General features: G+C 42.4%; 1 protein-coding gene across 8 annotated transcripts in view; it reads right to left on the reverse strand.

Annotated features, from left to right (window-relative positions):
* LOC110494585 (inositol 1,4,5-trisphosphate receptor, type 1b) overlaps nt 1-16049 on the reverse strand; it is a 157106-nt gene that overhangs the window by 132019 nt on the left and 9038 nt on the right. For all 8 annotated transcript variants that reach the window (XM_090206110.1, XM_090206109.1, XM_090206108.1 and 5 more), the window contains exons 2-3: nt 14252-14365; nt 7114-7184 (exon numbers count right to left, since the gene is read on the reverse strand). In XM_090206110.1, the coding sequence (XP_090062236.1) occupies nt 7114-7184; nt 14252-14343 (163 nt within the window). In that variant the 5' untranslated portion in view covers nt 14344-14365. The remainder of the gene's footprint in view (nt 1-7113; nt 7185-14251; nt 14366-16049) is intronic.

Below are 16049 nucleotides of genomic sequence, written 5' to 3' on the forward strand. Positions count from 1 at the left end.
ATTGGTCGTGTACGCAGATGTTATCGCAGGTGCAGCCAAATGCTTGTGTTTCTAACTTCAACTGGACAGTATATGAATAGAAAATGTGCAGTAGTTCTATAGGATGAGCCATGACTAGAATACAGTATATACACATGTAAAACAGTATGTAAACATTATTAAAGTGACCAGTGTTCAATGACTATGTACATACAGTGCCTTTAGAAAGTCTACACCCCTTTGAACTTTCACATTGTTGCATTACAAAGTGCAATTGAATAGATTTAATAGTAATTTGTCATTGATCTACACAAAATCCATAATGTCAAAGTGAAAAGAATTCTACACAATTTTACAAATGAATAAAAATTAAATATCTAAAATAAAGTTAGATAAGTATTCTCCCCCTTTGTTTATGCAAGCCTAGATGTAAAATTTGACAAATCACATAATACGTTATATGGACTCTGAAATAATACGGGTTGACATTTTAATGACTACCCCTTCCTCTGTCCCCCAAACATACAACATCTATGAAAAAAGGTCCCTCAGTCAAGTATTGAATTTCAAGCACAGATTCAACTACAGATTTCAAAAGCCTCATAAAGAAGAGCAGTGATTGGTAGATGGGTAACAATAACAAATCATACATTGAATATATAGCATGGTTAAGTTAATATTTATGCTGTGGATTTTCTATTAAACCACCCAGACACAAAGTTGCAGTCGTCCTTCTGAACTGAGCTGCAGGACAGGAAGGAATCTGCTAAGGGGTGTCACCATGAGGCCATTGTGGATTTTAAAACAGCTACAGATTTCAGTGGCTGTGATGGGACAAAACTGATGATAAATCCACACTGTGGGGACTCTACAATAATAACCTAAATCAGGGTTTCCTGAATTCTGAATTCTGGGTGCACGTTCTGGTTTTTACAATAACACTACACAGCTGATTCAAATAATCAATGCTTGATGAGTTGGTTATTTGAATCAGCCGTGTAGTGCCAGGGCAAAAACCAAAAAGTGCATCCAGAGGGGGCCCTATGGCAGAGTTTGAGAAACCCTGACCTGAGTGACAAAGTGAAAAGAAGAATACAAATGTACAGAATACAAATACTCCAAAACATGAATATGTATGCAACAAGGCACGAAAGTAATACTGCAAAAAAATCCAACAACACATCCCGGAGTAGCTGCCTCATTTTCAAGCATGGTGGTGGCTGCATCATGGAATGGGTATGCTTGACATTGGCAAAGACTGGGGAGTTTTTCAGGATGAAAATAAACAGGATGAGCTAAGTACAGGCAAAATCCAAGAGGAAAACCTGTTTCAGTCTGCTTCACACCAGACACTGGGAGGGGAATTTATCTTTCAGCAGGATAATAAACTAAAACACAAAGCCAAATATACACTGGAGTTGCTTAACAAGAAGAACATGAGTGTTCCTGAGTGGCCAAGCTACAGTTTTGACTTAAATCTGCTTGAAAATCAAAATGGCAAGACTTGAAAATTGCTCTAACGGGCCTCCCGGGTGGCGCAGTGGTTAAGGGCACTGTACTGCAGCGCCAGCTGTGCCATCAGAGTCCCTGGGTTCGCGCCCAGGCTCTGTCGTAACCGGCCGCAACCGGGAGGTCCATGGGGCGACGCACAATTGGCCTAGCGTCGCCCGGGTTAGGGAGGGCTTGGTGGGTAGGCGTGTCCTTGTCTCATCGCGCACCAGCGATTCCTGTGGCGGGCTGGGCGCAGTGTGCGCTAACCAAGGTGGCCAGGTGCACTGTGTTTCCTCCGACACATTGGTGCGGCTGGCGCGCTGTGTTCAGAAGAAGAAGAAGAACCGGCTTGGTTGGGTTGTGTATCGGAGGACGCATGTCTTTCAACCTTCGTCTCTCCCGAGCGAGGGAGTTGTAGCGATGAGACAAGATAGTAGCTACTACAACAATTGGATACCATGAAATTGGGGAGAAAAAGAGGTCAAATTTAAAAAAAAATAAAGAATTGCTCTAACCATAATACCAAACCGAGCTTGAAGAAAAATAATATATGGGCAAATATTGCACAATACAGGTCTGCAAAGCTCTTATGAGACTAATGTTGAACTGTCCTTACCACGGGTGCTTCCTGTTAAGTTTCTGCCTATAGGTGGGGAGTAGCAGAATGGAGGCATGATCTGATTTGCCGACGGGAGGGCCTTGTAGCCTTCCCGGAAGAGAGAGAAACAATGATCCAAAGTACTTGATGTGCGTGTGTTAATAACATTTGTTTTCCTCAGATTTCCTTTATTAAAGTCCACAGCTACAATAATTGCGGCCTCAGGATATGCCGTTTCCAGTTTGTACATAGTTTAGTGTAGTTCCTTGAAAGAAGTCACAGTGTAGGCTTGGAGGGGAAATATACACGGCAGTGACGATGACCAAAGAAAATTATCTTGGGAGTTAATGAGGTCTGCATTTGATGGTGAGATATTCCATATCGGGAGAACAAAAGGACTTGAGTTCCTGTAAGTTAACACAATCACACCATGAGTTGTTAATCATGAAATAACCCCCTCCACCTTTCTTTATCCCAGAGAGTTCCTTCTTCCTGTCTGCGTGATGGACGGAGAACCCCACTGGCTGAATGGACGGGGACAATATATCCGGAGAGAGCCATGATTCCATAAAACAGAGTATGTTACAGTCCCTGGTGTCTGTCAGGAAGGATATTGTCTACCTTATTGTCCAGGGACTGAACATTAGCGAGTAAAATAATCTGAAGTTGGTGGATGGTATGCATGCCGTCTGAGTCTGACTAGGGCCCCACTTCCCCAAATTTTGCTTGAGTGACTGCTGATCTAATGTCCAAAAGCTATTTTCTGCTGTAGGTAATGACACAAGAAACATTGAGCAAATAATGAAAACAAATAATGAATACAAAATACTTCTGTCAGCGCCATCTTAAAAAGGAGTTGGAGTCTACCAATACTATTTAAGGCCTACCCCTCAGACAAACTCTTTAACTCCTCTGACCTATAACATCCCAATAAACCATCAGTCCAGATAGTTGCAGCAATGGGATTGACTGAAGTTAAGGTTCCAAGACTAGATGATTAAATAGATTCTTGTCCAGTAGTGTGCATGTCTAATGTGGCTATTTGAGGAACTGAAACAACAGCCGTGCAAACAAAAACTGCTCACCATTTAGACAATCACATGCCATTGAGCAGAAACAATCGTGGCTAAAGACATTTTACGTAGGCCTGTTTTCTCAGTCCAAAAAGAGAATGAAAAGGAACATAAAGATAGTAAGGTACCCTGCTGCTTTAGTAGCTATTGATTCCTCTTCTCTCAATACTAAGCAGTGACATATTTGGGCCAGTCTTGTTAGAGGCCTAAAGACAGTGATGGTGCTGCCTCCTGAGTCTACTGAGCCTCTAGATTGAGACTGAACAGCTGCTTGACATGAAGGAGTTACTGTATCTTGGGCTCCTGCGCCAAAAACAAAAACCCTCCATTTAGTAAATCACACAACTAACCAGAAACAATACATTTCCCTGAGCAACAACAGGCATGTCTCCTTACATTGAATCATCTTCCATTGTGCAACAGTGCAGGAGAGTACAATATACTAGAGGAGTTGTGGTGTGTTTCATTACATCTTCATTTTGTCACCATTGTCACTGAAGGTTGACATAATATAGAGTGATTTGTGTGACAATGACACAGATATGCTATATTAAGTAAACTAGGGCTTTCATTTTCAGGGATAAAAAGGTCAATTTAATTTCCATGACCTTGATTCGAATAAATGAAACTCACATTGGCAATCACGTCATTTCACTCAAAAATGTGTTTTCAAAGGTCTGCACTGGAGGCCTGCCAAGGTGTTGTGCTAATTTAAAAAGGGCTCCATTAGAGACCGAGACAGTATGCAGCCAGAGCTTCCAGGTGCCCATCAGCAGGAGCATCACAATCACTCCCAGCTGGCCCGCCCTGCTGCTATCAGAATCGTTCTGCACTGACCTTGAGCTAACGGGAGGACTGTAAAATCACTGTAAAAACTGTCAACACTCAGGTTGTTTTACTGTCTGACACATCACTGATCAGACTAGAATTCTTAACGTCTTGGCTAGGTTGTATGGTTGAGTGGGGGAAAAAGTTAGATATCTTCGCCAAGACTGAGAATAAAGTTAAACACAGAAGCTTGATATACAGTAAACCCCAACCAATCATACAAATCCATAGCTGGTAGATAGCTTTTTCTCCCAAATAACCTAATCTAGTTTCAATCAAAGTGCTACTATACATGAGAGTGTAGTCTATTATTATCATCATCATCATATTCTGTACCAAACACAGTTCATTATGAAATTCAGCATTTGCATTATGCATTAATTAAGCAGATGTGTTCCACATGAGCTAAAGAGACAGTAGCACACGTAATCCACCATTGAAATCTCCACCTGGGAAAGGCCAATATGTTGTTACTCAAATCAAATCAAATTTTATTTGTCACATACACATGGTTAGCAGATGTTAATGCGAGTGTAGCGAAATGCTTGTGCTTCTAGTTCCGACAATGCAGTAATAACCAACAAGTAATCTAACTAACAATTCCAAAACTACTGTCTTGTACACAGTGTAAGGGGATAAAGAATATGTACATAAGGATATATGAATGAGTGATGGTACAGAGCAGCATAGGCAAGATACAGTAGATGGTATCGAGTACAGTATGTACAAATGAGATGAGTATGTAAACAAAGTGGCATAGTTTAAAGTGGCTAGTGATACATGTATTACATAAGGATACAGTCGATGATATAGAGTACAGTATATACGTATGCATATGAGATGAATAATGTAGGGTAAGTAACATTATATAAGGTAGCATTGTTTAAAGTGGCTAGTGATATATTTACATCATTTCCCATCAATTCCCATTATTAAAGTGGCTGGAGTTGAGTCAGTGTCAGTGTGTTGGCAGCAGCCACTCAATGTTAGTGGTGGCTGTTTAACAGTCTGATGGCCTTGAGATAGAAGCTGTTTTTCAGTCTCTCGGTCCCAGCTTTGATGCACCTGTACTGACCTCGCCTTCTGGATGATAGCGGGGTGAACAGGCAGTGGCTCGGGTGGTTGATGTCCTTGATGATCTGATCTACTATGGCAATAGGATTGACCCGGCTCCAGTTCAAACTGACAGACCGTCATTAATTGCCATGGCTGACACCAGTGAAGGCACGAATCCCAGTGTACTATCACCTCTTTAATCACAGTAATTGGGCTGACAATTTGGTGTTGTTGAATGACTATACAACAAACCCATGGCATTAGATGTGTTGAAGCAATAAAGGTGAATTCCAAAACATCCAAGTATGAAACAGCAGTGGCATCAAAATACACTCGTAGAATGATTTTTTCTTCGGAGGAGGATAGTGTTGTTAATGGATTAAGATGCCTCTGAAGATATGAAGCTCTAGTTAAAGTGAAAGCGAAGTAAACAGAATCTCACATCAAACAACCATTTTTGTTGCTGCCTCAGCCTGCTCAAATCCAAACCCCAATAACAGCAAGCTGGGAACAAGGGTTTGCAATCAACATCAAGAAAATGTCCAGGGCTCGCTTTAGGGACAAATGGGCCTCAAAACCACCAAATAGTTTGACATTTCACAGGCAACATTACTGTAGGCAAACCCTGGCAACACACAGGAGTTCAACACCCAGTAGGATGCATCATCGGCACTACTGCATCAATCTGTATGATTTGGAATGCTAATCTGTTCATAGAAATACTTTGAATATGAGCAGTGAAGCTTGTCAGACCTGTCATGAAATATGTACTGTATGTAGATCAATCAGATCTAATGCATGAACCCTGAGCACGACTCATGACCAGGCTATATACTAGCTTAGTCTTGTAGTCAAAGCACTTCTCTGTTCTGGCTCTCCAATGGTGGAAAAAGCTTCCGTCTTCTGTCAGTCCCTGCCCATCTTCTGAAAATGTCTGATAGCCTATCTCTTTAAAGAGTATCGTAAATAAGTCTCACGAGTATCTTAAAAGAAGAGTATCTTAAATAAGTCCCCCCTCCCCCCGTGCTACGATTGTGATGCTGTTGTCTCACCTAGCTACCTTAAGATGAATGCAATGTAAGTCGCTCTGGATAACAGCGTCTGCTAAATGACTAAAATGTATTGCTGACAATCCTAAATGCCTTGAGAAACCGTCAGTAAATAGCCTACTATCTCTTACTCACAGAACACACAAGCCTGTTCCAGACAGTCTCAGAAACACTAAACTCTGTTCTGGCGTAATCCACACTGCTTACATTTGCAGGAAATGGACTGTATGAATCAGCCTCAATAATGAAAGAAACATGGCACTCTGCCATCTATTCATAGTCTGAAGACATTAGATACATTTGCCAACACCTTTAATAAAAATAAAAAAAACGCTGCCACTACCAGATACAAGTATAAGGAACATTTTAGTTTAGCGGTGAAAGAACAAAGGGCATCGGAGTTAACCACCCCCACCACAGTCAACACAGGCCTCTCACTAGGTGACACAATGTGGTGTATTAACTGTACTGTAATTTTTTTATTTTTTTATTTTACCTTTATTTAACCAGGTAGGCAAGTTGAGAACAAGTTCTCATTTACAATTGCGTAATGTAGCCTGTACTGTAGTATAGTCTAGTGCCACATTTCAGTGAGGGGAGGCAGGTGAATACAAGGTTAATTAGCTTCAGTAGAGTTTAATTTCCACAGACATCAGTTCACATGTCATAACAAAGGATCAGGGGTCATGGCTCCATGTCTCAACATACCTTTAAAAACCCCTCAGTGTCAACTACTAGTTGTAATGCTTACATGGAGCACAAACCACTGGGTTAAACCCACAGTACTTAGTTATAATCCTCTTGCAATGATGGCCTCAGAGTTGGAAGAGATTCTACAAGGCCTTTTCCAGCTGACATCATATCCATTGTAATGACATCTGAGCAGAGATTGGACTAAGAGAGGAAACTAGAGTGAAAAAAAGGTCACATGAAGTCAATGCCTTAACTCCTTGCTGACTCTTTGATCCCACAGTGTGGGTTGGACGCTTGCATTTGAACAGCAGCCTGTACAGAGTGATAGAAGGGGTGTACTCATTACCTCTGAACTTCTTGGGCGGGTTGTTGAGGTCCCCTGTGTCTGGCTGTACCACACAGCGGTCATCCACAAGCCTGGGAACAGGAGGAGCAATGACAGCTGTCAATCAAACACTCATCCCTCTAACTACACATACATCTAGCCTGCAGAAACAGACAAACAATACATCAGCCACAAGTTTCATTCTGAGCAGTGAATGCTACTGGTACACACACAGCACAGAATGCTGTTGAGTCGCTCAATACTGTAATCTCCATCCGGATTTAAAACCTCTCTTTTACTCATAACTACAACCTGTTTGATCTATGCTACTCCTAGCCTGGCTGATGCAACTCACATGGTCAGCGAGGGACAGCTCACACACCGGTCTGGACAGGAGGCCGTTGTAAATACAATATTTGCACAGATTTGTGCTTATTTCTTAATGAGCTTTGATTGGTTCTCAGACGTTTTCTTTTTCTGGGGGGGTTGAGACCTCACGTCGATTGGATTTGAAAACACAACAACTGTATTGGAAGGGGGCGGTGCTCAGGGCTTTGTGTGGCTGTCCATGTGGATGTTTGAGTGCGAAAGACACAAATGAAAACCAATCATGATCAAATTTTATTGGTTACATACACGTGTTATTGCGGGTGTAGGGAAATGCTTGTGCTTCTAGTTCCGACAGTGTAGCAATATCTAACAAGACACAAAAATTAAAGGAAAGGAGTTAAGAATATATAAATATATGGACGAGCAATGTCAGAGCGGCAGACTAAGATACAGTAAATAGTATACAATACAGTATTTACATGAGATGAGTAATGCAAGATATGTAAACATTATTAAAATGACATGATTAAAAGTGACCAATGATTTAAAGTCTGGATGTAGGCAGCAGCCTCTCTGTGTTAGAAGCTGTTTTTCCAGTCTCTCAGTCCCAGTTCTTATGCACCTGTACTGATCTCTCCTTCTGTATGATAGTGGGGTGAACAGGCAGTGGCTTGGGTGGTTGTCCTTGATTATATTTTTGGCTGTCCTGTGACATCGGGTGCTGTAGGTGTCCTGGAGGGCTGGTAGTTCGCCCTCAGTGATGCGCTGTGCAGACCGCACCGCCCTTGAGAGCCTTGGGGTTGCGGGCAGTGCAGTTGCCATACCAGGCGGTGATGAAACCCGACAGGATGCTCTCAATTGTGCATCTGTAAAAGTTTGTGAGGGTTTTAGGTGCAAAGCCATAATTCTTCAGCCTCCTGGAGGTTGAAGAGGTGTTGTTGCGCCTTCTTCACCACACTGCCTGTGTGGGTGGACCATTTCAGTTGGTCAGTGATATGTACGCTGAGGAACTTTCCACCTTCTCCACTGCTGTCCCGTCGATGTGGCTAGGGGGGTGCTCCCTCTGCTGACGTCCAAAATAATCGCCTTTGTTTTGTTGACGTTGAATGGGAGGATATTTCTGACATCACACTCCCAGAGCCCTCAACTCCTCCCTGTAGGCTGTCTTGTCGTTGTTGGTAATCAAGCCTACTAAGGTTGTGTCGTCCACAAACCTGATGATTGAGTTTGAGGCGTGCATGGCCAACGCAGGCATGGGTGAACAGGGAGTACAGGAGGGGGCTGAGCACGCACCCTTGTGGGGCCCCAGTGTTGAGGATCAGCGAAGTGGAACTGTTGTTTCCTACCTTCACCACCTGGGGGCGGCCGTCAGAAAGTCCAGGACCCGCACAGGGCGGGGTTCAGACCCAGGGACTCGAGCTTGATGATCAGCTTGGAGGGTACTATTGTGTTGAATGCTGAGCTACTGTATAGTCAATGAACAGGATTCTTAAATAGGTATTCCTCTAGATGGGATAGGGCAGTGTGCAGTGTGATGGCGATTGCATCGTCTGTGAACCTATTAGGACTGTAAGCAAATTGAAGTGGGTCTAGGGTGACAGGTAAGGTGGAGGTGATATGATCCTTGAATAGTCTTTCAAAGCACTTCATGATGACAGAAGTGAGTGCTACGGGGCGATAGTCATTTAGTTAAGTTACCTTTGCATTCTTAGGTACAGGAACAATGGTGGCAATCTTGAAACATGTGGGGATGGCAGGCTGTGATAGGGAGAGATTGAATATGTCTGTAAACAGACCAGCTGGCTGGCGTGTTTACGCATGCTCTGAGGACGTGGCTAGGGATGCCATCTGGGCTGGCAGCCTTGCGAAGGTTAACACGTTTAACTGTCTTACTCACCTCGGTCACGGGGAAGGAGAGCCCACAGTCCTTGGTAGCACTGTGTTATCCTTATCGACCCATCGTGCCGACAACATCAAGAGCCTTTCCAGACTCTGAAGTCAGGAGGACTTGGAGTTAGGTGGCAGAGAGACTGTTAACCCTGCATGCATCACCAATCAGCATCACAGTGCATAATGGCACTACCTCATTGTATCAACGACAAGATTATTGGTCAAGAGGCGTAGAGGGCAGATTGCTGTGGGAACTGTCCATTAAACTCAGTATGCCTAATTTTCGCCGAGCAGGGCACAGTGCTCTCTGGAGGCCGCACATTGAGAGGAGCTACAGTATAAGGACATAAAGGCCTGAAATCAAGCAGTCTAATTAGTGGATGAACTATGTTTCATCCTCTACCTGCTGTAAGGGCATTCATAGCAATACTAAGCCAGTCTGCTCACTCAGAACTAAACCAAACCTTCTGAGCTAAAAATAAACAAAGCAAGAACAGCTGAAATTTCCTCTGAATTCCTGGCTGAAATGTGTATTAAGGGGGTTTTATGAAAATAAATATTTGGTTTGGGAGAAGCTGGTGAAATGAGGAGTATTAAACGATTGGGGCTGTGCCTGTAAATAAAGCTTTTCGGTGGTTAAAACACTTGGGTTTCGAGGTCTCTAGATTTTTTTGCATTATTATTACTAATACTTAGTATTACATGGCTATTCACATTTAGCCTAACTTTTAAACATCTAAACATCCATTGAGCCTTATTAAACTTAAGAAAACACAGCTGACTTGATAGAGGCACTTGGAATTTGAACACCTGAACATCTGTGAATGGCATTCATCAAGCACTCTAATATATAATAATTTAATAATATATGCCATTTAACAGATGCTTTTGTCCAAAGTGAAATGCAAACTTGTAGTGTATTTGAGTTTTGAAAAAGTTAGTATAGTTAGTATTTCCTCTTTGAAATTTCAGATTTGATTTGTCCTAACAAAAAAATGTATCAACCCCCTACAAACTATTCCAGTAATTATAATCCACATAATTTCCATTTCCTGTTGCTGCAGGATTATTTTCCTGCTGTAGCAAACTGGCTCAAATTATACTGAACAAAAATATAAACGCAACATTTAAAGTGTTGGTCCCATGTTTCATGAGTTGAAATAAAAGATCACAGAAATGTTTCATATGCACAAAAAGCTTATTTCTCTCAAATTTGGTACACAAGTTTGTTTACATCCCTGTTAGTGAGCATTTCCCCTTTGTTAAGATAATCCATCCACCTGACAAGTGTGGCATATCAAGAAGCCAATTAAAACAGCATGATAATTACACAGGTAGTACACCTTGTGCTGGGGACTATAAAAGGCAACTCTAAACTGTGCAGTTTTGTCACACAACAATGCCACAGACATCTCCAGTTTTGAAGGAATCTGCAATTGGCATGCTGACTGCAGAAATTTCCACCAGAGCTGTTGCCAGAGAATTTAAGGTTAATTTCTCTACCATACGCCGCCTCCAATGTTGTTGTAGAGAATTTGGCAATAAGTCCAACCGGCCTCACAACCCCAGACCATGTGTAACCACGCCAGCCCAGGACCTCCACATCCACCTTCTTCACCTGCGGGATGGTCTGAGACTAGCCATCTGGACAGCTGATGAAACTGTGGGTTTGCACAACCGAAGAATTTCTGCACAGATTGTTAGGAACCGTCTCAGGGAAGCTCATCTGCTTGCTCGTTATCCTCACCAGGGTCTTGACCTGACTGCAGTTCGGCGTCATAAATGACTTCAGTGTGCAAATGCTCACCTTTGATGGCCAGTGGCAAGCTGGTTCCAAAAGGGTTCTTTGGGTGTCCCCATAGGAGAACCCTATTTGGTTCCAGGTAGAACCCTTTCCACAGAGGAGCCAAAACGGGTTCTCCTATGGGGACACACAAAGAAGTATTTTGGAACCCTTTTCTCTAAGAGTATGCGAAGGAAATGTGTTGCGCTGCATGAGGCAAATGGTGGTAACAGATAATGACTGGTTTTCTGATCCACACCCCGACGTTTTTTTTAAGGTATCTGTGACCAACAGATGCATGTCTGTACTCCCAGTCACGTGAAATCCATAGATTAGAATTTATTTCAAATGACCGATTTCCTTATATGACCCGTAACTCAGTAAAATCTTTGAAATTGTTGAATGTATTTTTTGTTCAGTGTAAGATCCTACATCTGTACAGTCATGCATGCATACCTTTTACGTACAGGTGGTCCGGGGGAATCAAACTCACGACATTGGCGTTGCAAGCGCCATTCTGTACCATCTGAGCTACAGAGGACCACTCTCTGTCTGATTCCTATTTTGGTGCAGCCATGCAAGATTGGGACTAAGTCCTCATATGGATCATCATTCTTGGAGCATTCTGCTGAGCCATTAACACGATTGGTGTCTGATAAGAGTTGTTGCTCTTATAACCTGTGTAGCAACACATTACATAAGGCACACGTTGTATTGACATGTTACATAGTATTGTTAAATAATAACATTTATGGAGTTGAATGTTTATTGTAATTACACAAGTGGAATAGAGACCGTTCCTTATTCTACTTGTGTAGTAACACTCAACTCCCTTCATTTGTCATTATATAGCACACTCAAAGCACTTATTAAAATAATATTGAACTACAATGCTGTTACTATAGTATTTACAGTGTTACTACACAGGTATAACACCCATGGAATAATCCATTTCATAAAAGCTCAGTCCATTATAGGCCTCAGATTTACTCCTGGCTGCAAAACACAGGATGCTTGGCAGGTAGTCGGAAAGATAAATATGACACCTCGATGGGGTTCTGGAGCCAGTCCAGTCAGCATTTTCCATTTATAGCCTGTGCAGGCTATGTATTGTAGGACATTATTATATTGTTTAAATTTTAAAAAACACACTGTAAGCATATCCCCAAGGGAAATGAATTGGGTTACGATTGCCTAAAACTTTTTGTTTCATTTAATAATATCTTGTCCATGCATCACATGGATGGCCTGAATTGTACAGATCATGGATAAATGTATCTGTATGAATTACACATTATTTAAACAATACAATAGTGTCCTACAGAACAATACAGCCTACACACTACAAGGAAAATGCTAGACGTCATTCAACTGAATTTCTATGCAGAGCCTGTAAAGAGGTGTAATAATGTAAAGAAGTGTAATAACGTTGATGTAAAATCAGCAAAGGGCAGCAGTCTTGCTCTGTGCTCCAGGAAGCAGCCAGCCCAGGCCAGACCCCTGTTACAGTAGTGAACAGAACTGTCCTCTCAAAACCAGCTGCAGACCAGGTGGCTCGTTACAAAGCTTTATAATGGTCAGTATGATACACAAAGACAACCAACAGTATCACAGCCTCCTGTACACTGCCTGCTGTTTCTAAATATAGCTCATTCCCTTCAGCTCATCTCCTAACAGAGGGCAACCACAACAGAGAGGGGACCAGGGGGAGAGAAAAAAAATGATTACCAGGCTGGCAACTTGACAACCGAGTATGGTCAAGGTGCTGCTCTTCAAAGCCATGCACACATTTGTTTCCATGGCCTGGTTACGCAATTTGTGTAAGAGCAGGGGCTTCTTGAGAGATGGCAGGGCAAGGCTTGAATGGGGGCCCAGCAAAGGGCCAGATAGTGACGATGTATGATTAAGAGGCATGGATGACAATGCTAAAAAGGAGGCTAAGAGTGGAGATGGCAACACAGATACCGTGTTCATTTTCACTGAGGGAAAAGAACAACAAACAGGCAGGAGCAGAAAATAGAAGGGAGGAACAGGAAGGAGACGAGGCAGTTTCGCAGCTCTGACACCAGAGAACTAGAAGTGTTGTCAAGCCCATCAGCCTTGTTGTGAATTCAGCTCATGCTTCAGTCAATGATCTCCCTCAACCCTCACTGAGCCGTGATGAAAATTTAGGCGTGAAATTCTGTTAAATGGGTGTGATCACACAGGGGAAGGACGAGTTAAAATGTTAAAATGTACAGTTTAAAATGTACAGTTTAATTTGAGCAATCGCTTCTGTATAAATGTATACAGCATAAGCTCTCAATATTTAAATTCAAACACAGGAAGCAAAATAATTTAAGCCACTTAGGACCATCATTTCATGGTTTTACAATTGGTACAACTTGGAAGAGACAAAAAGGACAGCCAACACATCCTATAAACAGCCAACACAACACATCACATCTCCTGCTCCGTATCCCACTGACACTATCCCATTCAATATAACATTTCACTTGTTCAAACACATTCCTCTCTTCCCTGACACTCACTTTCTCCTCCCCCTCACCTTTAACCCCCTCACTTCTGTGTCCTCAGTCCTCCCTCTCTACATCCTCAGCTGGACTCCAAAAATGTTCTGTGACCTCTGCCTCTCACACTCCAGCTCCAAACACTCTCCCCCTTTCCATTTCTCAAAATGTCTTCTAAGGGCATAGAACATTATCACCTCAACGACAAGCATTCTGCAATCTAGCTTTTATTATTATATGCTCCACCACTTCAGCTGAAACCGGTATGAAACGGCATTACTTTAATAACAATGGAATGAGTAAGGCTTTATTCTGCTAATAACACTAGAGGAGCAAACATTATTAAAGCTTGTGAAATAAAGCCATGACTCTGACTAAGCCATTAAATAAACCCCTACATTATTTGACATTATCACCTTGGCAGCAGTTCCAGCTGTCTCCCTGGCCCCAAAAACCAACCAGGTTCATTATTTCACTGGTACCTGGCTCTGTGTGTATGTGCATGTTTATGTGTAAATGTATACCAACACGTGTCTGACATTGGATGTGTACTGTGACAGACATGAATCTATGAGCATGTGCGTCTTTCAAGTTGAGAGGGATTGGATTCATATGCAGCAGTATAACAGTAGGCAGACAGACATACCCTAAAGTGCTGATAAATCCACTGGTGGAGCCCTCTGCATAGAGAGAGCAGATGTCCCCGATGTGGAGGAAACTGGACATCTTGTCTGACATGTTGCCTCACCCTGGACTGTGCCTGGAAAAGATGTAAGAGACAAGAGTTGGTGTGATAAATATACCACACCCGTACAGTCATTTACCCTGATAAATACTGCATATTTAACCTATAGGCCTAGAGCTATTACCATGTAATTACATAGCGGTTCCTATGTATAACATTGTTACTATAGATAGATTTTTATTTTTATACTCATGCCTAGTTGCAGTGTACAGTAAAATTATTGAGCTCCGAGCTCCAATAGTGCAGGTGTGAATGAAAAAATAAATAAATATATTACACACGCATTTACAACTGTTTTTTATTTATTATTTCACCTTTATTTAACCAGGTAGCCCAGTTGAGAACAAGTCCTCATTTACAACTGTGACCTGGCCAAGATAAAGCAAAGCAGTGCGACAAAAACAACAGAGTTACACAAACAAACGTATAGTCATTAACACAATAGAAAAGAAAAATTACAATTTAGCATTAATACTGGAGTGATAGATGTCAAATCAAATCAAATCTGATTTGAGTGATAGATGTGCAGATGATGTACAAGTAGAAATATTGGAGTGCAAAAGAGCCAGAGGGTAAGTAATAATATTGGGATGAGGTAGTTAGGTGTGCTATTTACAGATTGGCTGTATACATGTACAGTGATTGTTAAGCTGCTCTGACTGCTGTCACTTAAAGTTAGAGAAGGAGATATAAGACTGGCAGCAGAGAACTGGAAGGAAAGGCGGCCAAAGGAAGTGTTGGCTTTGGGGATGACCAGTGCAATGTACCTGCTGGAGCACGTGCTACAGGTGGGGGTTGCTATGGTGACCAGTGAGCTGAGAAAAGGGCTTTACCTAGAAAAGACTTACAGATGACCTGGAGCCAGTGGGTTTGGCGACAAATATGCATTGAGGGCCAGCCAACGAGAGCATACAGGTTGCAGTGGTGGGTAGTAAATGCGGCTTTGGTGACAAAACGGATGGCACTGTGATGGACTACAGCCAGTTTGCTGAGTAGAGTGTAGAAGTATTTTGTAAATGACGTCGCCAAAGTCAAGGATCAGTAGGATAGTCAGTTTCACGAGGGTATGTTTGGCAGCATGAGTGAAAGAGGCTTTGTTGCGAAATAGAAAGCCGATTCTAGATTTAATTTTGGATTGGAGATGCTTAACGTGAGTCTGGAAGAAGAGTTTACAGTCTAACCAGACACCTAAGTATTTGTAGTTGTCCACATATTCTAGGTCAGAACCCTCCAGAGTAGTGATGCTAGTCGGGCGGGAGGGGGCGGGCAGCCATCGGTTGAAGAGCATGCACTTAGTTTTACTAGCATTTAAAAGCAGTTGGACGCCACGGAAGAAGTGTTGTATGGCGTAGAAGCTCTTTTGTAGGTTTGTTAGCAGAGTGTCCAAAGAAGGGCCAGATGTATAAAGCCTTGGCCAGGTCGATGAAGACGGCTGCACAGTACTGTCTCTTATTGATGGCGGTTATGATATCATTTAGGACCTTGAGCATGGCTGAGGTACACCCGTGACCAGCTCGGGAACCAGATTGCATAGTGGAGAAGGTACGGTGGGATTTGAGATGGTCGGTGATCTGTTTATTAACTTGGCTTTCGAAGATTTTAGAAAGCGCGGGGGGTGTTGGCCGGGGTAGGGTGCTGAGATGTTGCTGCAGGGGGTGCTGAGATGTTGGCTGGGGTAGGGTAACCAGGTGGAAAGCAT

This window comes from Oncorhynchus mykiss, chromosome 17, assembly GCF_057628025.1.
Source record: "Oncorhynchus mykiss isolate SJ-2025 chromosome 17, ASM5762802v1, whole genome shotgun sequence".
NCBI lineage: Eukaryota > Metazoa > Chordata > Actinopteri > Salmoniformes > Salmonidae > Oncorhynchus > Oncorhynchus mykiss.